The sequence below is a fragment of the Colossoma macropomum genome, unplaced genomic scaffold (assembly GCF_904425465.1).
Source record: "Colossoma macropomum unplaced genomic scaffold, Colossoma_macropomum, whole genome shotgun sequence".
NCBI classification, from domain to species: domain Eukaryota; kingdom Metazoa; phylum Chordata; class Actinopteri; order Characiformes; family Serrasalmidae; genus Colossoma; species Colossoma macropomum.
The window spans coordinates 14,140,387-14,162,864 of record NW_023494797.1 but is presented as its reverse complement, the minus strand read 5'-3'; the positions used below and the strand labels follow the sequence as shown (position 1 = coordinate 14,162,864).

Below are 22,478 nucleotides of genomic sequence, written 5' to 3'. Positions count from 1 at the left end.
TCCTCACCTAACTGATCAAAAGTGTCTTAGAATGTGCTGCACCCATTCCCAATTTGGACAAGTTGCCAGTTACTCTGAACGGTAATTTGACCAGGGGCCCCCAAACTGGTGCATATTGCCATATAGGGGCAGTTTCCCAGACACAGATTAAGTCTAAGCCTAGACTTAAAAGATTTCTCAGTGGTGGTTCACCACTGAAACTACAATTTATTCCAAGACTAGGCTTAATCAAATAACACAGCTCATAGATTTGGCACACCTTGACCTGCCATTGCATCATGTTTTCACACAAAGAAAACATTGTATCTCCAAAATGGTAACTTTACAGGAGAAGGAAAAAACCTACTTGACATTTAATGTAAGTCAATGGAACCAGACTACCAAGTCATTTTGGGTTGGTTTTTTTTTGGTCCGTTCATCACAAAATTTACACACACTGTAAAGAGCAACAGGCATTTTTAAAGTATGTCAAAAACTGAAGAAACGACAAAAATGGTTACAAGGTTTGTGTGTGTGTGTGTGTGTGTGTGTGTATATATATATATATATATATATATATATACACACACACACACATACGTATAAATATACGTATATATGTATACATATATACATATACACATATATACATATATATATACACATGTATGTGCATATATATATGTATATATGTATATTTATATATATATAAAGCATGTGTATATGTAAAGGTATAAAACAGAGATCATATATAGCAATATAAGAGCACTGAAGAGAAAATGTCAATTGTCAATAACATAAGAAATAAACCAAAACCTATTTGACATACACATGTATGGCAGAAAAAAGTTTATTAGCAAACAAAAAACCTATATTGCTCACTGCTGCTGTTGGAACTAAACCTTATATCTTCAAAATGATAGTTTCACAGGAGAAAGAAACTTTTAGTGTAAGTCAATGTAACTAGACTTTTTCCAAGCAGATCATTTCTATTTGTCCATTTATCGTCAAATTTACACACAATGTAAAGGCTAACAGACATTTCCAAATTGGGTCTGTAACTGAGAAACGACAAAGGTAGAGATATAAGGTTTTGTATATATGTATATGTTTTTGTATGTGCGTGCATATGTGTAAAAAGAATATATATATATATATAATATATATATATATATATATATACACACACACACACACACACACGCATGTGTGCATATGTATGTATGTTCATCAGCGACAGCTCTAGCGTATGTGTATATATGATATATGATATATATATATATATATATATATATATATATACACATACGGCTAGAGCTGTCGCTGATGAACCTTCTTCTAATATAGTCGCTAATTTATCATTACCTCTGTCTTGAAGTTGTTTATATGTCTTTCAGTTTAACTAAAATGTTTTTTGGAGATAAGTTCATGTTTTGGTCAGTTTAGCTGAAGCGCCTCAGGGCTCTGTTTGAGACGCGCCAGTAGAGCGTTAGCTCCGCCTCCTTTCGGTGCCTCGTTCCCATTGGTCGGCGGCTTTGTTTATTCCTGCGACCTCACCAAGTTCGGTTTCACTCGGTGCCTGTCAAGGAGCTGACAGCGATGAGGACGAGCCGAGAAAGCTCCTCAGACTGTGAGTAAAATTAGAGATTTAGTCATGTAGCGCAGCGTTTCTGCTTGCGGGAGATTAAAGTGGCAGTCTCGGGCTGTGTCTCGTTTCATTTGGCTCGACATTAACCGCAGAGCCGCATAGAGGTTTCTTGTTTATCCCAGCGCTAGCAGGCAGTTAGCAGGTGAGCTAGTTTAGCCTTAGCTCCCCAGCTAACTGTGCCAGTGAAAACATGCAGTGTCGGATAGCTCCTGATTAACGGTTATATTCGGACAGACACCTCGCAGCAGGCAGTCTGAGCCCTTTTATAAAGTTTTTATATCATCTAGAAGATGTTGTCCGTCCTTTGTGTAAGTGATGATGAACGACTGGCGAGTAAAATGCTTTAAAACACTTAAAACATTCTGTAAGTTAACGTCAGACTCTCCACAGCACAGTACTGTAATGAGTGTTGATGAAAATATGTTCATTTAACTTTGTTCTTGTTTTTTTTGTCGTTTAATTTTTATGGGTTAAGTTTGTTTATTATTTGTAATACGCTGCGTTAGATGTCATGTAGTTATAAAGCTGCCTTCAGGCCAATAAGAGCAGGGCAGACAGCTGCTGTAACCGAAATGACTTCAAACCCTGTGAAATTATTAAACTAATTTCAATGTGACCTTCGTAGCGCATACACCGATCAGCCACTTCAATAAAACCACCTCCTTGTTTCTACGTTCAGTGTCCATTTTATCAGCTCCACTTACTATATAGGTGCACTTTGTAGTTCTACAGTTACAGACTGTAGTCCATCTGTTTCTCTGCATACTTTGTTAGCCCCCTTTTACCCTGTTCTTCAGTGGTCAGGACCCCCATGGACCCTCACAGAGCAGGTACTATTTGGGTGGTGGATCATTCTCAGCGCTGCAGTGACACTGACACGGTGGTGGCGTGTTAGTGTGTGTTGTGCTGGTACGAGTGGATCAGACACAGCAGTGGTGCTGGAGTTTTTAAACAGTGTGTCCACTCACTGTCCACTCTATTAGACACTCCTGCCTTGTCAGTCCACCTTGTAGATGTAAAGTCAGAGACGATAGCTCATCTGCTGCTGCACGGTTTGTGTTGGTCATCCTCTTGTCCTTCATCTGTGGTCACAGGACGCTGCCCACAGGACGCTGTTGGCTGGATATTTTTGGTTGGTGGACTATTCTCAGTCCAGCAGTGACACTGAGGTGTTTAAAAACTCCAGCAGCACTGCTGTGTCTGATCCACTCACACACTAACACACCATCAGTGTCACTGCAGTGCTGAGAATGATCCAACACCCGAATAATGCCTGGTTTGTTGTGGTCCTGTGGGGGCTCCTGACCAATGAAGAACAGTGATAAACAGATAAACAAATGGACTGTGTTCATTTGTGCTCCTATATGGTAAGTGGAGCTGATAAAATGGACAGTGAGTGTAGAAACAAGGAGAAATGCTGCAAAAAGCACTGGTTCACATGCGTTCCTTTCTAGTAATGTGAGATGGGTGATGTAAGGTAATGTTATCCTCCTGGTGGTGGAAAAGTAGTGTGTGAAATCTACAGGTGTGTAACTGCCATGCAATAGTTCTTGTGTCCACTAGGAACTAGGAAACTTCATGATCTTCCTTTGTGGAGCAGATTGCAAATATTGATTCTCTGATACACTATAGCTTAAGATAAGATAGCAGGTAAATAGGTTATTGAGTGATGTAAAAGGCAAAATGACTTGCAGTATTATTGACGGTTAGCCACACCTCTCACTTTGGAGCTTTAGCTTTTTATTTCAGAGATTCCAGAAAGAGAAGAATAGCAGCTAACATGCTTTAGTTCCTTTGCTGATAGATAGCTGGGATAAGAAGTTGAGAATGCTTGAGAATGGTTGTAAGCTCTCTGCAGTATGTGGACTACTGAGCAGGTGTAGGATAAAGGAGGATTTCCAGTACTTCTAATACACTGTGCAGGTGAGGGCTAATCCTGTTAGGTGTGGAACCAGCTTTACTCAAAATAAAATGTGTAAGCCAAGATCTAAAACGTATTTTTATAAACTGGATTTATTATACTGTTTTAGTTTTATTTTTGTGTTTTGAATTATTATGATTAAAGGTGAACGATGGGGCAAAATATATGACTTGGGCTGAGATCCAGTTAGCTTCTGAATTTACTGCAGTTACTCTACACTGGTTGTTGTTTTTTGCTGCTGTTAGTCAGAACAAAACCTCATATCTCCAAAATGGTAACTTTACAGGAGAAGGAAAAAACATACTTTACTTTGAATGCAAGTCAATGGAACCAGACGTTTTTCCAAGTTATTTTGGGCTGTTTGTTTTGGTCCGTTCACCAAATCTTTATTGCAGTATTTATTGGAAAAACCTAAATATTGCATTGTTTTCTTCCTCAGTATTGTTCAGTATTGTATCTTTTCTGCACTAACCCTATATTTCTTTTCCACTCTCAATATATTTTAAGTTACATATCAACTCTATCCTCTATGCTTGTTTGCAGGTAAGAAGTTCTCCATAAAGTGCTGCTCTTGTGGTTTAAATTTAAATTTACACACAGTTTAAAGGGCAGCAAGCATTTTCAAATTATGACAAAAACTGAAAAACAACAAAAATGGAGATACAAGGTTTTGTTCTGACAGCAGCGTTTTGTTGTTGTTTACAGGCTTTCTGTAATTGATCTGCATCTGTCTTTCTTATAATGCACACACTGTTCTAGAAGTACTAATGATATCCATCAAATACTCAGCACACAGAAAAGTGCAGTGTGACAGTAATGATAACATATCGCCATGTTGCCCTATTCAGGATTATAATCCAGAGTAAAATGCAGCTGAATGATTATTTTAAAGCTCCATTAATGCAGAACAATATATACAAGTTTTGGCAACATTTACTGCCATCCAGACAACGTCTTTTTCAGGGAAGGCCTTGTTTGTTTCAGTAAGACAATGTCAAACCCCATTCTATATCTCACTATATATCATACAGCACTGCAGTAACACTGATGTGGTGGTGGTGGACAGTAAGTGGACACAGTGTTTAAAAACTCCAGCACCACTGCTGTGTCTGATCCACTTATACCTGCACAACACACACTAACACACCACCACCACGTTGGTGTTACTGCAGTGCTGAGAATGATCCACCACCCAAATAGTACCTGCTCTGTGAGGGTCCATGGGGGTCCTGACCACTGAAGAACTCTAATTTATTTGTTTCAGCATGTCGTCAAAAGTCAAAATGCCTCCTGTAAGAAAAACTTAGATTGCTAAATAGTTCCTGACTTGGATGTACAGTTCTTTGAGAATCCTTTATTTGATATAGAACATTTACATTATGTAACTTTAAACTATAGAAAAGGTTTTTTACACTCACAACAATATATCTTTGAGGAACCATCCACTGAAAAGTTCTTTAGGGAACCAAAAATGATTCTTCTATGGTATCCCTCTTTTTCCCTCTGGGAGTGAATGACAGGGGTTATATCAAGAGTCTGATGCATAATAGTACATTTTCATCCACATTTGGGAATATTGTGTTTTACTTGAAATAACTCTGGGCTCTGTGGTACCTTGCTAAGTAGAAGATAATTTAGAAATAATTGTCAAGCTCAAACTTCTGCGTCAAAGAAAATGAGGCTTTCTGTTGTAGCACATGTTTTGCATTAAATTAGCCACGGGCTGCTCTCTCAACCTTTTTTTAAATTTAGTATCTTGTTATTAAAAACATTTGTTTCTCAGGGTTGATCTGAGACATGCAATTAAGTGTGAACTAATGCTAAGCTCAAAGTAAGAAAGTTGCTGTGACTCAGATTAGGTGGGACCCTGTGTTTAAGAACGGTTTCTTTGGTCTGTTTTCGCTTTTGTAGTCTGTTGAATCTGCTGAGGTCAGGGCAGAAGCTGTGATCTGAATGTAAGCATGATAATTACAATGGCTGCTTGAAATTCTCTCAGTTCCAGAGAGACCACCCCATGTGCAGGCTCTGAGCTGGACCAGGCGTGTGCTGCGTGCAGTTTCTGTTCTCCACTAGACCCTTTAGAGTGGCCTTTGCAATATTGGAAGATTTTTCAGCTGCAACATTGCAGTGATATAATAGCAAAATATTATATTGTGTGATTTTTCTAAACTGGAGTTCAAAAAACATCTAAAGATACAGAGAAACTGGGACTCCTAATAACCATGCAAGAACTGGTAGACCACCGAAACTGACCCCATCAGATAAACAGCACTGAAAGCGTTCAACTTTGAGAGAGAGGAGAAAATCAAGCTGCTTCAGATCTGAAAACATCGACAGGTGTTTCTGTCCATCCTTCCACTGTGAGAAGACAACTCAGCACTATGGGTCTGAAAGGATGTGTAGCTGTGGGGAAGCCCTCACTGAGAAACAGACAAAAATTCTTCTGCTGAGTCCAAATTTATGATTGAAATTATTTGGATTGTGAGAAGCAGAAAATGCGACCAATTTCTAAGACTGAACTTTGGAGGTGTGGAAAAATATCCCTGTAGATTTCTTCAAAAACTGAAAGCGAGTCCTTTGACTTTTAGGCAAATGATGGACACAATAAATACTAAAAATATATACATTCAGTTGTTGAGGCTTCTGTGTAATTATCCTTTTGTAATTCACTAAATTGAGCATTACAATACAAGGCTAATAAAGCAAAATATGTGTTTGTTTCATCCTGTGCTCCCTTTCTCCCTCACCTATATTCCCCTGATGAGATAAGGTGAGATACAAGATGTACAGGGTCATATTAAACAATACAAAGGATCAGATTAAACATAGACACAGATTGAATTAAAAACTGTACGTTTTTTGTTAAATGTGTTTCTTGCTTTATTTTATTTGGAGTGGTCCTTTGTAGATGATTAATAAACTCTTAACAGATTATCAGTAACACATCAACAACATATCAGTGAAGTAGCAGTAGTGAAGCGTCTGAATACACTGAAGTAAATATCTTGTTGATGTTCTGTTGATACATTACTTACATTAAGTAGATGGATTGTTAATAGGTTACTTCCATTACCCAAAACCTAACCCTAACCCTCATATGTTTTTGAAATGTTACTGAGAGTCTGTTGAGTGTTTGTTTCAACGAAAAGGACTACTCAAAATAAAATGTCACCAAATTTTTAACTTTTTTATTTTTTAAATATTGCAGTATTTATTGGAAAAACCTAAATATTGCATTGTTTTCTTCCTCAGTATTGTTCAGTATTGTATCTTTTCTGCACTAACCCTATATTTCTTTTCCACTCTCAATATATTTTAAGTTACATATCAACTCTATCCTCTATGCTTGTTTGCAGGTAAGAAGTTCTCCATAAAGTGCTGCTCTTGTGGTTTGGATCTTTGGAATGATTCATCCTAAAGCCAGTGAATGGACAACAACAACTGACAACGCCTTCACTTCACCTTACTCTGCTATTTCACCTGCGTCCACTCCCACTTTGCTCCGTCTGACCTTTTTTGACCCCTCCTGCTGCCTCACTAGCTGCCTGTCCAGTTTGGGGAAAGCTGTGCCCGGGCCTGGTGCCCTCCCCACCCTCAGTGGTGGCCAACGCTGAGTGTTGGCGTGCGATGGCGCGGCGGGACGCTGAGGGTTGCTGCTGTGGACTGTGATGTCAGAGCCCAGCAGCCCCGGCGAGAGCCAGCGCGGCGCTCCCAGATTCTTCGTGGGCTGCGAGGAGGATGAGAGCGAGGGCCTGGACGGCTACGGCAGCATGAGGACTGACATGGAGCTGTACGAGGACGACCAGGAGGCAGACTCGGTAAGGACAAAGGTGGTTTTCAGAGCTTCTTCTATGCTGTATATGTAGAGTTTTGTTCCAAAATGCTGTACATCCATTTGGAAAAGTTTTAGACATACGGACTTTGTAAAAAGATTTTTGGATAGGGTTTTACTTATTTATATATAAATATAAATACATTTATATATATATATATATATATATATATAAATATATATATATATATATATATAAATAATTGAAAATTCATGAAAAGTAAGGATATGCAAATGCATATATATTCATATATATATATATATATGAAGGTTTTTTTTATTTTTTATTTTTATTTATGAAATAAAATCTTTTTACACCAACTTACATTAAAAGTGAAGAACATTTTTGCCTTTTACTGTAAAGTTTTTGGAGATACTTGATTTTCTTTGGACAGCAATGGTGTGTGTATGTATGAATAGTAGAGTGTGTGCATGTGTATATATACACGACCAATTAATAAACACTGAATAAAAATTCTTACATTTCACATTTCTTTTTGATATCTTAATCTAAAGCTGGTGAATGCTATCAAATATCGTTACATTATTAATAATTATGAATATAAATTGATGCAAGAATATAATTTCTTTTAAATATTTCAGCAATTGTATCTCCTTACATTTTAAGTTTAAAGTTTCAGTTTAAAAGTTTCAGTTTAAAACCTTCTGTCCAGAGAGAGGTTTTGCTGACCTCACTGTCATAAGCTGACCTGCCTGAGCTTTTGAGTATAAGGTTGGCGACAACACAGTAACGACCATTTTGGTTAACAGTAATGGTGATGTTTGTGCACTCCTCCCTCTTCGCTGGTGCCTCTCTGCAGCCTCCTGAACGTCAGATTGTGGTGGGGATCTGCTGTATGATGAAGAAGTCCAAGTCCAAACCCATGACTCAGATCCTGGAGCGGCTCTGCAAGTTTGAGTACATCACTGTGGTCATCTTCCCCGAGGACGTCATACTGAATGAGCCGGTGGAGAAATGGCCCCTCTGTGACTGCCTGATCTCCTTTCACTCTAAAGGTGACTATTTGACCTTGTTAGACCTCAGGCCAAATAAGATGTCACTTACGAGCAGTTCATTTTGGCAGAAGCTCTTTGAGACAAACATACAAGTAATTAAAGAAGCAAATAATTAAAGAAAGTAGGACAGTGGTTCTTAACTCAGTCCTCAGGGCCCCCAAGACAGTCCATGTTGTTGATTTAGGTAGTCAGTGTTCTTAAGGGCTGAGTTCATGACTGCTGGGAGCTGGGATGGTGCAAAGCCAAGCCCTGAGGACTAGTTTGAGAACTGACTGATGAGAGAATCTCATATATATGTGAGTGTGTGTGTGATAACTGGTTTCACCTCCTACAACTTGAAAAGCACTTGCACAGCTGCTGAAGGACCCTTTTTCACAGTAGCTTAAAATTGCACTGTGCAATTTTTCTTCACTAATGTTGATGGAATATATATATATATATATATATATATATATTGATGTGATTTACAAAACAAAGCAAAACTGAGCAAACGAGCCAACATTTATAAAAGCGGGTTTGTGTTTTAATGCTACTTCTTATTGTGTTGGTCTCAGTTTTTATTATATGAACAAAGCTGCAGTTGTGTTGTTTTATCTCAGCATGGCCGTCTCTGTGGAGAAGTGTAAATTGTTTTTCACAGTGAGGTCCTCTCACCCCTCCCCTTTCATCCCTCATTGCTTCCTAGCAGCTAAACAGTCACAATATTTCACATACAGAGAGCCAACAGTGTCTTACTTAATCTGATAACAGAGTTACATGGAAAAATATTATATTTGCTTACTTTCATGAAAATATCTGAGTCGATTTGAATTCCACCATGGGCTGGGGGGCGGGGATGGGGGGGTGCCTTGGAAATGTCAAAGTTTATGTGTGTGTGTGTGTGTGTTTGTGTTTATTTATTTATGTGGTGGGGTCCAAATGACTGACACCATATTAAAAAAAATCTCAGAATTTTTAAATAAACTTCGAAATAAACAGCTGAACATTTTTGAATTGTGAAATATTTAAAATATTCAAGATTTTGCACTATTTCTTATTCACTATTCAAAGTTAAGCAAATTTATGACGCTGACCATATTGAGGCCTTTTGTATGAAAAGGTTTTTTTTTATTCTTATCTCTACCATTGAAGTTTGTGTTTACACGATTCTCAGGAAGATTTGATCTCCTATCCAAAGGCTTTTGCATTGTGGAGTCCGTGGCAGCTTAAGTGCCCACTGTCATTAAAGTAAAAGAAGGATATGTCAAGTACTAAGAAATGACTTCTGAAATTCATATTAAAAGTTCAGAGTTTCTGCTTTTCATTCTAATTATTGTCATAATAATAGACTCTGTATTGAAAATCTTTCCATTAAATTAGAAAGAAATGCAAATTAGAAGCATTTTCACTTTTGGACCCCACTGTGAAGATTCACAGCTTTTTCTGATTTCCTTCAAGTTGTCCACAAATTAAAAAGTTATGGTTTTTCAAGGGTTCTTTAGTGGTTCTTTATAGAACCATGAACACTCAAAGAACCCTTTGCTTGATTAAAGGCTTCTTTGCAGCATGACCGTGTTCTTCAGATTGATGGAGAATGTGCTGTAGATGGTTCCATATAGAACCTTTTTGAAAAGGTTTCTACATAGCCTCAAAAAAGGTTCTTCTATTGTAACAAGCCTAACATCATAATAATAGGAGAACCCTTTTTGAGGCTTTATAGACTATAGACTATATAAACCATCTACAGCACATTCTTCCTCAATCTCAAGGACCCTTTCGTCATGCAGAAGGTTCTTTGAGTGTCCATTTTCTTTACTAAAGTAATACATATCAAGTACTGAGAAATTCTGAAATTACTATTAAAAGTTCAGGTAAAATCTTTCCATTAAATTAGAAGGAATGCAAATTAGAAGCATTTTCACTGGTGGTCTCAGACTTTTGGACCCCACTGTGAAGATGTGCAGCATTTTCTGATTTCCTTCAACTTGTCCACACATTTAAAAATGATGTTTATTTAAACCCAAAGGGTTCTTTGAGTGTTCATGGTTCTATGTAGACCCATTTTCTTTACTAAAGAATCCTTAAAGAACCATCATTTTTAAGTGTAATGTTCCCAATTCCTTGTAAGCATTTCTTATTTGCCAAATCGGCCTTTTACTTATTTTATTTGTCTTCAGATTTTCTCTTCTGTTCATTGACAGGTTTTCCGTTGGATAAAGCAGTGAGTTACGCGAAGCTCCGTAACCCGCTGCTCATCAACGATCTCAATATGCAGTATTACATACAGGACAGGTACGACTGAAACCTTCAGCACCATGTTCAGCACCGTTTGTCTAGAACCTGCATTAACATTAAAATAACCTGTGTCTTATACACTTTAAATGCAGCCAAGGCTTTTTGGTGATGCTGATGTAATGTCTTTTTAGGAGGGAAGTGTATCGCATTCTGCAGGAAGAGGGGATTGACCTGCCGCGCTACGCCGTGCTGAACCGAGACCCAGACAAACCTGATGGTACGTCAGTTGCAGAACTCCAGATAAATCCCAGAGTCTCTATGAGCTTTCACTTGTTATGGATGAGAGGAGAATGAGTAAAAGGCCTTTAGGGCAGCAGAACATCCTGTTCTTTGTTTTCGCTCTGCTTTATTTTAGCCCCTGTGTGTATAAATAGCTGCTAATGTAGAGCAGTTAGGAGAGTGCATTGCTTTGAGGGCTCCATTAAGCATCTATTAACCCCAGGGGTGCCAAACCCAGCTCTTGGACATGCACAATCCTGTAGAGATTTCCAGGTAATCACAGCTTTCAAAGACAACTGGACAGTAAAACTAGATGTGTTAGATCAGGCTTGAAAATTGTCTCAGCAGGCTGAATCTGCAGGAGCAGTGTTGGATGCCCTGATTTAGCCAGTTTATCTTTCGAACCTGTGGCTTTCTCTGAGAACAGTTATATGAATAAAATCATCCCCTGTACAAAGAAATAATAAATATTACTCAGTCACATCAGGAGTATCTTACATACAGTCTGTTATTTTTCTTTTAGTATTATTGTCTTTTATGTTTTTTCTTACAAATGAGAGAAAACATTAACTGGATTTCTAGCTACATATTTTTACATGTATTTTGATATAAAGACTGAAAACCCTTGTTGGAAAGACAGTTATCAAATAAAATTGCTAAAATTCTGACAAAGGTTTTCATACACGCTTTAGGGCGATACAAGAAAAAACATAATTATGATATTAGACAGTGAACCTATGATATTTAAGGTATGCTTAAGATACCTTTACCTGATTAATGGGCATTTACTGCACTATTATGTTTGCCAGTGAGTTAATTGAGGTGGGCAATATGACGATATTTTAACATTATTGTGATAATATGCTTATCATGAATTCCATTTGTACTTAAAGAACACTGACCAACTACATGTTCCGTTAAAAAGAGAACATAATTTGGCCTGTTTAATTGGATTATATGCTTTTAGAAATATTTGTGAAAAGTTGACTAAAAATAGTTGTAGAGTTTTTTATGGCAGTTTTTAAATGTGGCACTACTAGTGCAATGTGTGTGTCAAAATATCACGACACTTGACATTTAAACAAAACAGTAATGAGAAGCTGCTCAGCATTAAAGACTTGTATGTAGACTAGCTCCATATTTCTCAGAAGTGTTTTATACGTGTGATAGATTTATTTTCTTTTATTGAGCTGATGGGAAAGCAGTTTAATACATATACATTTTTGCTTCATCAGTTATTCAACATTTGACAGTGGGATGGAAACAGTGACATTATAAACTGGATATACAGGGTTATGTGAGTATGGGGGCAGTGTTACTATGAAGTGGTTCCATACTTGGTTATGCTAGATCGGTTTCTGACAAATTATAATTATGGCTTTGTTCTCTGTTATGTTAAAGCCCTTTCCTGAAAAAGCCGTTTCCTACAGAAGTTTCCATTTGGAGCCTTAAACTAGTCTTATGCAAAATTTGAACGCCCCCAGTTAAATGATGTTGATTTTCTACATGAAAAAGACATTTTTTTAGTGCACAATTTCTGTTTATTTGCTCAGTTTACCTACTGGAAAACAATAAAACATGAAATAGAAAGTGTGACATAGCTTTTGCACAGGCCACATTTTATGTTATGCCTTTTTTGTTAAATTCAGCAAAAAAAAAAAATAATTATATGCAAATAATTATGCATCATTCTGTTCTCTAGAATGTAGAATACATGTTAACTTACTTTCACTTAGCACTTTTGCATTCATAGGTAAGGCTGTCCATGTTCAAACTTTTGTTTATATTTTCCAGTCACTGTTGGAGCACCCTGCTGCAACTATTTATTGTATTTTGTACTGTTTAGAGTATTTACTGTTTCTTGTCTTCCAGAATGTAACCTGGTGGAGGGAGAGGACCACGTGGAGGTGAACGGCGAGATCTTCCCCAAGCCCTTCGTAGAAAAGCCTGTGTCTGCAGAAGATCACAATGTCTACATCTACTATCCGACCTCAGCTGGTGGAGGCAGCCAGCGCCTCTTCCGAAAGGTTTTATTTTTATTTTAGTTGTTTTTTTTTTTCTCCCTGAGTCCCTTTTCTCCATCAGCTTCTCCATAGTGTTCTAATAGACCTACGTCATTACTGGCAAACTGGAGAAGCTCATTGCTCATCCAGAAATAGAGCAGACTCTTTGCTTTGTGGGATGCCATAAAACCCACAAGTACATCGCTGACATTTGGATCCACCACCAGCACTTGGCCACTAAACATGTATTTCTCCAACAGCACCTGTTATTATGAAGCATGAAGTAAAGAATAAGAGGTGTTTTTGTGACTTGTCACCCGTCAGTTTTGATGTAACTGAAGGGTGACATAGCACGTAATCCATGATGAATCATAACACTTCAGATTAGAGTGCACAAATGCACGTTTACCAAAGTCTAGTCTAGTCAGTAACCCCTAAAGCTCTAGGCTTATTGTTCAGTTATTAGTCTTCTCAAATGTGCAGTATATCAAAAATGTATTTATTTATTGCCATGGAATTTGCCTTGGTGGGCTGAACCCAAACAATAAAGACAATAAAGACAATATCAAGGCCCATAGAAGATGAAGAGAGACCAGTAAATAAATCCATGCAGTACTCATGCACACTATCTACCAATAACTGCTGAGATTATGATATATATATGTGTTGTTATATATTAAATGCCAAACATTCTTGTGTTATATTGCACTTACATGTATTTTTCATTTTCTCCTTTTCTGAAATTTGGCTCCTGACAAGTAAAACTCAGATTTGCTCACTTTGATTAAAACATTGTCACACATGTGGCTTAACTCTTTAGTGTCTGACTCGTCTCACCGCAGTCTCGGCTGAATAATATCTCCATAAGAGAAGTGTAAGATCTCATCGTCATCTGTCAGGGCAAAAGGAGAACTCATGCTTTTCTCTTTCATCACCAGAATTTCTCATAGTGAAATGCTGATGTTAGTCTCCTCTTTTTTCCTAAGGGGTTGTAGGAGAAACAATTCAGAAATCAGTGATCCTTCATTAATGTAATATTGAGATCTGCTTTATTTCTCTGTGACCATCTTAAGAAAGAAAATTTTTCCTCTGGGTTGTTCATTTGTGTTTATTCTAATGCTATGGAATGCTTACTGTCCAGCATTACATAGCATTTTCAGATGCCACACTTTCACCCAACACTGTAAATCCGTAGACTTTTGCAGCAGCTGAACAATCTTGCTAGTCTAGTACTGCCAAGACATCAGGAGGTTTTAAAGACTTATTTTTAGGTATGCACCGATAAGAGAATTGTGACCAATGTTCTCTGGATTAGCTTTATGGCAGGCATGTCAAACTGGGGACCTATCCGAGCCAAAGCGCTGCAGAGAGTAGCATTTACCCTCATGTAACGCTCTGAATTCAGTTCATAGAGGCCTTGCTAATTAGCTGATGAGCTGAATCAGGTGTGTTTAATGAGGCAGTGTGCTGAAGTCTGCAGTATTTTGGTCTGCTAGGACTGGAGCTTGACTCATGTGCTTTATGGAATAATGTAACATTTGTTTGGAGGATTATAAATGCTGTAAAATGAATAAAATGGTGACATTTTAGCACTGTAGCCCAGCATCTTCTAAATATTCTGCTCTTCTGTACAATAACGTACAATAAATACATTATATGGTTTGAAATATTGGCCAAATCCAAACATCTATCCAATGCAAATATATAACAGATAATGTATGCTGTAGCTACTATAAATTACTCATAAAACTTGTCTGGATTTTAATGGGACATTTAAACTCTAAAATGCAAACGTTCTCAAAGGTTTTCTTACTCCTGCAGATCGGAAGCCGAAGCAGTGTGTATTCTCCGGAGAGCAGTGTGAGAAAGACGGGATCCTACATATATGAAGAGTTCATGCCTACAGACGGCACAGATGTGAAGGTACAGTTTAACACAGTCATCTGAGACTCTTCAGCTGTGCTCTGAAATTTTGCTGTGGTAAATGCAGCTTTAGTACACTAAAAAGGGTACTGTCCAGCTCCCCAACATACAAACAGTGTAAATGGACCCTCAAAGGCACAACATGGTACCTAAAATTAGTTTTCATGGTACCTATTTTTAAGGTACCATTCACTTTCCCAGAGGAGCATAACCTTCTCATAACTTCAGCAGCGGTAAAGTGTTTGTTTTGTGTATACTTATAGTGGACCAGCTTGTTGCCAAACAGATATGTTTTACAGATTAAAACAGGCTTTGCTGCAAAGCGGCACTTTAGGAGCTTTGTAGGGCACATTAAGCTCTTTGTGGAAATTTTGATAAGCAGCATTCCAGCTCTAGAGCTTTGAGAGGTGTTTGTGTTTGCGTTTCTCAGGTTTACACAGTAGGGCCTGATTATGCTCATGCTGAGGCACGCAAATCTCCTGCTCTGGATGGCAAGGTTGAACGAGACAGTGAAGGAAAAGAAATCCGCTATCCTGTTATGCTGACCGCCATGGAAAAACTGGTGGCTCGCAAAGTCTGCCTGGCTTTCAAGGTTAGTAATATTGCTTGTTCTTTACGTATTAGGGATGCACGGGTAGGGGGATCGTGGGCCGATGCAGATAGCCAATGGAGATCTGACCCTACATAAACATTTATGAAATGTAGAAATTGTGACTACATTTAACTGGATGAGCAGTACAGAGCATTATAACATTTATTTCTATATAGCACAGCAGCATAGTATCCCTTGAACATTCTGCTTTTCCAGAATAAAACTATATAATTATCGATTTGAATTTTGAAAAAGAGTCTTACCAGCGCGCTCAGATGACTTATTCCAGCTATATCATCGAGAGTCATGAAGGTACTCTTTGGTAATAAAGCTGGATTTTACAAATGATAAAAAATCAATGATCGCTTGCGGATAGCTTTCTCTATTTTGCCCCTGCTTTTCTTTTTTTTTCCCCCAATTTTTCTCCCCAATTTAGTCGTGTCCAATTCCACCCGCTAGTCAGGACTCCCCAGTCACACGATACTACCAATGCTAGAAGGACGAAGGTTAGCACAGGCTTCCTCTGAGACCTGTGAAGCGCCACCGCATCTTTTCGAACTGCCACTCACGTAACATCATTAGACAGCGGAACGCGCTCGGAGGAAAGCGCCAACCACCAGATTTTTATGTCCACTAAGGGGGAGCGAGGGGGGGGGGCATCCTGTCCACCCAGAGAGCGAGGCCAGTTGTGCTCTCTTGGACTCGCAGCCACAGATGGCTGTAGCATCACCAGGGCCCCTGCTTTTATAACAGCAAATTAGAAAGGTGGGGCAAAAGAGCCTCTGTATACCATATGTACGAGCGCCTTGGTGTGAAGTGAACTTTTAGTATTACTGAACTTAAAGTATTACTTTTAGTATTATTATTGGTCAAATCTAAAGTCTAATGATTATCTGCTGATATGGATGATTTCTATATCCTCGTGCATCCCTAGTCAGTGTTAGGTGTTGGACTTTGTTAACTTATTCTTTTATTTTATACTTTCTATTTCAGCAAACAGTCTGTGGGTTTGATCTTCTTCGGGCAAACGGACACTCATACGTGTGTGATGTGAACGGCTTCAGCTTTGTAAAGAACTCTATGAAATATTATGATGACTGTGCCAAGATACTTGGGTAAGCAAATACAGATTATTACTCTATTACACATACAGTAGTACCCTGGCTGTCAAAAAGAATTGGTGAAATGTTGTTTTTGACAGTGTGATCACTGACACAGCAAAAAAATGAAGGAACATAGGAAATAGACTATTTCCCGGACTAGAACTTAAGAGTAGAACTTGGTTGCATTGTTGCATTGAGGGCCTCTAGCCTTAAAAACAACCTCACACTGTCCCGTCATATTTTCATAAAGCTTTTTCTACGTGATATAAAGCAGTGTTTCTTAATCTTGCTTCTGATACCCATAGCACTGCAGCTGTTCCCTGGCCTAATGCTCCTATTCCACTCACGAAGGGCTTGATAATCAGATGATGAGCTGGATCAAATGTGTTGAGCCAAGGTATACTTGAAACTATGCAGTGTGGTGGGTCTCCAGAAGCAGGATTAAGAAATGCTGATCTGAAGGAACTGCTTTCCACATATTCTTCACTGCTGTCCACTGACCATCAAAAGTGGATTTTTCCTTCTAACACAATCCTACAAGACCTCACTGAGTTTGAAACGGTGTCTGAATTTCCTCAAACCATTCTCTTGCTTGATGAGTGGTGTGGCATCATTGTCTTGTTAGAGTATCCTTTTATTGTTTTTCTTCATTCAAGTGAACGAAAGGTCCATTCAAACAGTTGTTAAACTTGATTGTATCACATGCACCAGCATTCAAACCTTTGGAATCACTGTTTGAAAGTCTGAAATTAATATTTTCAACAATATCAAAGCAATATCATTACAGACAAATAAAATGTTTCTAATAAGTGAATCCTGGGCAACTTCACAATTTTCCAATGATTAGTAGAACACTAGAAAGCTGTATATATAATGATTTAAAAAATGTGTATGTCCAGAAGGTTGAATGCAGCTGTAGAAGACTGTAAATGACACAGACAACTAAATTATGTATCATAATGAAATTAATATCTAGAAATCATTATAGTACAAAAGTGGAGATCAAATTTCAGGGCAAATAAATTGACATAAATGCTTATAAATACATAATTACAGCATATTGTTTATCACTTTATTCTTTGTTCTTGTTGAAATATTGAATAAAATGTCTAAAAATGCTTTTTATGAGTACAGAATGCTATAAATCAGCCTTCTTTAAGTTATTCTTGTATATAAGAAAATACACTTTTCATACGGCGAGCTATTCCAAACCTTTGGACGCTTGTAGGTGCATCCAAGCAGTTCTTTTTCACTGCCAGTGTTTTTGATGCTAGTATTTTTCAGAGGGTTTTTTCACTGTATTCTGCATTTGTAGGAACATTGTGATGAGGGAGCTGGCTCCCCAGTTTCAAATCCCGTGGTCCATCCCCACGGAGGCAGAGGATATACCCATAGTCCCCACCACATCTGGCACCATGTGAGTACACGCTCTGAGATCTCAATTCAGGCTTTACTGGTTTATAGTGACCATCTTTATTAAATAAACCATTTTCCTCTGCATGTCGTGCAGTTTTTACAGAGTGCACAGATGGAACTGGTTTGCAGTGATGACTGAATGATTGTTGTCTTCCGCAGGATGGAACTGCGCTGTGTGATTGCAGTGATCCGTCATGGAGACCGCACACCAAAGCAGAAGATGAAGATGGAAGTCAGGAATCCCATGTGAGCTCATGTGACTCATGGTAGAACTCTTTCACTGCACAACTATTAGACCCCTGAGTGCTGAGGGTTGAACCCTGTTAAACCTAACATCTTGCTGGCGATACATGCATAGATTTTGTCCCTTTTAACCCTTTAAGCCTTTGTCCTCTTTTTTTTTTTATTTTTTTATTTTACCCCCAATTTTCTCCTCAGTTTAGTCATATATAATTGCACCCACTACCCAGTAGTTAGGACTCCCCCAATCACACAATACCACCAGCGCTAGGAGGGCGAAAGCTGGTGCCGCTCATGCAACGTCATTGGCAGCCGAACGCGCTCGGAGGAAAGCACCAACTGCCAGTTCTATTCAGCTAACAGGCACCTGTGCTGACTAGCATCATGCTGTGTGATGGGGGGAGATGGGGGGCCATCCTACCCACCCAGAGAGCGAGGCCAATTGTGCTCTCTTGGACTCCCAGCCACTGATGGCTGTAGCACCACCAGGGATCAAACTCGCAATCTCCTGAGGATAGGGCCAATGCTTAGATGGTTGTGCCACCCGGAGCCCCGTCTTTGTCCTTTTTTAGCTCATTAAAATCTGCCCCTAGAGTAGTTGGTCATAGTAAAATAGTTCAGCTTGTGGAATTGGAGCTTTCTGTGTCTACTATATATTTTGTGTTACTTGTTATAGAAGCTCCATGCTGCCTTTATTGTTGAATGCACTGTGATAGTTTCTGACCAAGCTTGTCCACACATTCAGAATGTAGTTCAGATCGCTAAGCACTTATTTTTGATTTGTTTCAGCAGATTAACAGTAAAATGAGACTGTTGTGTGAAGAACATTAATGTGTTTGCTTATCTAAAAGTGTTACTTATGACTTACAAAATAGAAATCTGCCATTTTTTGGCTTTCAGAATAGATGTAGCATCACACTGAGATAAGTATGAGTAGAAAAAGAGTAGATTAGAAGCCATAAATGGTGTTTTTTTGTGTAGTCATTAAAGGGTTAATTAAACATGTCTTTTTTCAGGTTTTTTGAGCTGTTTGAAAAATATGGTGGTTACAAGACTGGCAAGCTAAAGCTGAAGAAACCCAAACAACTGCAGGTAATGGGGTGTGTTTGCATGACTGAGTCATCCAGTGCTGTATTTTCATGTAGATATGCTTTTCACCTGGGGATATAGCCAGATACAGTCCTGAACCCTGAAGCCAAATAACGCTGGGACAAATTTCGGCTTGTTTGGTGTTTCAGTTCTTTTAAAGTCAACTGAAGGGCCCACATCCTGCATTTTTCTTGTGTTTAATTTTTTTCCCTGAAGTCCCTTTATTTTCTATATGGTTGGTTTACCAAAAACAGTTTTACCACTTCCATTTTTTAATCTCTCTTTATCTCTTATGATTAATCTGTCTGTTTTTTGTTACTGCGCCTTTAAGACTGATGATATGTTAATGATCTCTGTTCTCATTGGCTGCCCTGTGATGTGCCTCATTCAAAAAGTAGTCCAGGCTAAAACAGTGTCTTTCAGTGTCAGCAGAAGGGGCTAAACTGCTGTAGGCTGAATGGGTGGATATATGCAAATATGTTGGTTTTGTGACATTTACATAAACAGTAAATTCAAAAAGAGCTGCTTTTGTAGATTTGTTTCCATATATAGATTGTATGGACTGGAAAGTGAATGGCATGTTTTGAAACTTGAGCAGTGATTGCATGAAACTTCAAATGAGACTCTTTCATTTAAAGAAAGTAAGGAGAATTTGATTTTCCATTATATGGGCCCATTAAACCTTTCTGCAGTGCACTGGCTTTAGTCAGATACTCCATGTTTGCTGTTTTACCCTTCAGGAAGTGCTGGACATTACCAGGCAGCTGTTGGCAGATCTGGGGCAGCACAATGACTGCGAGATTGAAGAGAAGAAGTCGAAACTGGAGCAGCTCAAGACTGTTCTGGAGATGTGAGTGATGTGTTTAGAACTGGGCCACTTTAACTGGCACACACAGTTTCCCTGAGGAATGTCAGGAACATGTGCATGAAATGCTTTTAAGGATTGTTTCAAAACAACAAATACATGGCAGTTGTACTGAAAACTGTACATGTTATCAGTGAGGCCTGGGATTTGTTGAAAATTGCTGCATTTGACTAAAGCGACAGCTAAAGCAGAAAAGAAGCAAATGTCCTGTCAACTGGAAATTCCTAGTCAAAAAATCAAAAAGGTCTCAGAGTTCAGCATCAGCTTGGCTGCTCATACCTTCATTAGTGCAAACCGCTTTAGTGCAATCAACATACAGACACAGTAGTTGTTTAAAGGGTGATTACACTGAGTTTTCAAAATTCTTAACAGAGTCATTCAGAGTGCTTTGATGTGAAATGCTCCATTCCACAGAAACGTACTGAATCAATATTGTTCACAGTGGTGGTGATGGGAACAAGATGTCTGAGGAGTTTTTTGCCTCTAAACCTACATCCTAGAATGTTAGTACACACAGTGGTTACAGATGCGCTGCCTGATGGCTGAGACATTGGCTGTGTTTGCATGCAAAGATTTTTACCGGTCCGATTGAATACATTCCGATTATAGATTAAGACCGAGGTGTTTATATGTGTTATTAATTACTTTAAGGAAAATGTACTTCTTGATGGCCGAGAGGAAGATGTCATGTTTTGAGACACATAAGCTGGACTCCCGTCCCACCGCCGTCTTTTAAAGTTGTAAGCATAAACTTTGTCTACTCTGCAGACCAGTTTCTGCTCCCGCCATGTTGAACACTGTGAACTTTCGCAATGACGCGACACGCATGCAAAGAAAGGTACTTAAACTTTCTGTTTGGGAATGTAATTGGATACAGATGTTTACACGGCTATTATTCTTCTATTTAATGGATTATTTACAGAATCACCCACCATTTCAGATTTACTACCATATCAACATTTCATATAAAAAATATAATTGTGTCTTTAGAATGACGCGTTTCACATTTGAATGAATGGCTTTTTTACCATCTTAGCCACTGAATTATGCAGATATTGTAATAAATAGTGGAATTCTCCTTTAAGTCATTTATGTTAACTGTAAAGTTTTCTATTTTGAGAAGGTAAATATGTCAGGGACGTTAAGGTTATCAGTCATATCGCTTGGAAGGAAAATGACGTGAATTCAAGCTCCGACTTCCCACTTCCGAGTTAAGTTGAACACAGCATAACTTCAGTTACTTTTAACTATAATGAGCCACAGTTGAAAATTTTGGAAGCAGAGCAGCAGCACTGGCACTGAATAGAAGCCACTTTAGACCTTGTAAATGCTACAGGAGGGGTGCATGTTCTTTTTCAGAGAAGCCAACAAGTGAATAAATAAAAGGATAAACAAATTGTTTTATCTCTGCTAAGACACTATATGGCATCATAACATCCTCTATTTTGAATCACCAAAGTGTAACTTTTGAAAGTCAAGGCAAACTAGACAGGCTCTAAACTGTTAAATACAAACAAGGTAAGTACATTTTCATGTGCTTTATTTATAGTGCTGTTTTTACTGCAGTGTTTTTTATAGTACATGTTGTCAGATGGACAGAACATAATTATCTTTACCACAAAACCTCTAAGATAACATGAAGCAGAAACTCAATGCTGCTTAATGTTGCTTGTGAGAATGGGTGTGCACAAAATAAAGCAGCAGATCAGTTTAGAAGAGGCCAGTTTCGGGAAGCCCAAGGGACCTTTATAATTACTTTTTTGGCCAAAATATTTCATATGTTTAATACGTTATATGTTATATGTAAATAAATAGTTCTGGGATTAAACAGGTGAAGGCTATAATCTGGCTGTATCAGCACAGCGCCAGTTTAGCACATTAGGGTTACATTTATCTAGAGTAAAAAATCTCCTGAAGGCTGTTGTCACTACTCTTTCAGCAAAAAGGGTTCTATATAGTAAATGATTCTTTGGCTTATAACAATATTGAAACCCTTTTTGGTGCTATATAGAACACATTTTAAAAAGGTTGTATAGAACCATCTACAGCACATTCTCCATCAATCTGAAGAAGCCTTTCATGATTCAGATAACCCTTAAATCATGCAAAGGGTTCTTTGAGTGTTCATGGTACTATATGGAACCATTTTCTTGTCTAAAGAACCCTTGAAGAACCATCTTTTTTAAGAGTGTACAGTAATATAACCGGCACCATCAACAGAAATGTCAGGTGTTATTTGGTACTTTGGGTGATGATGGGTCGGTTTGGGTCAGTTTCAGACAGAATTTTGTTGACCTTTTGGACTCAAAAGCTGATGCAGTGAGTTGGGCTGGGCTCAAACAGAAAGTTCCCAGACT

The 22,478-nt window shown here is 38.3% G+C and overlaps 1 protein-coding gene across 1 annotated transcript in view; it reads left to right on the top strand.

Moving 5' to 3' along the window:
• The first annotated feature begins 1,540 nt into the window (after positions 1–1,540).
• The window catches only part of ppip5k1a (diphosphoinositol pentakisphosphate kinase 1a), a 55,519-nt gene continuing 34,581 nt past the window's right edge, over positions 1,541–22,478 (top strand). The window contains 13 exon segments of the mRNA XM_036584368.1: positions 1,541–1,609; positions 6,905–7,366; positions 8,202–8,397; positions 10,578–10,668; positions 10,803–10,888; positions 12,763–12,917; positions 14,715–14,816; positions 15,247–15,408; positions 16,402–16,523; positions 17,827–17,928; positions 18,087–18,173; positions 19,184–19,259; positions 19,997–20,106. Coding sequence (XP_036440261.1) covers positions 7,217–7,366; positions 8,202–8,397; positions 10,578–10,668; positions 10,803–10,888; positions 12,763–12,917; positions 14,715–14,816; positions 15,247–15,408; positions 16,402–16,523; positions 17,827–17,928; positions 18,087–18,173; positions 19,184–19,259; positions 19,997–20,106 — 1,439 coding nt within the window. The 5' untranslated portion in view covers positions 1,541–1,609; positions 6,905–7,216.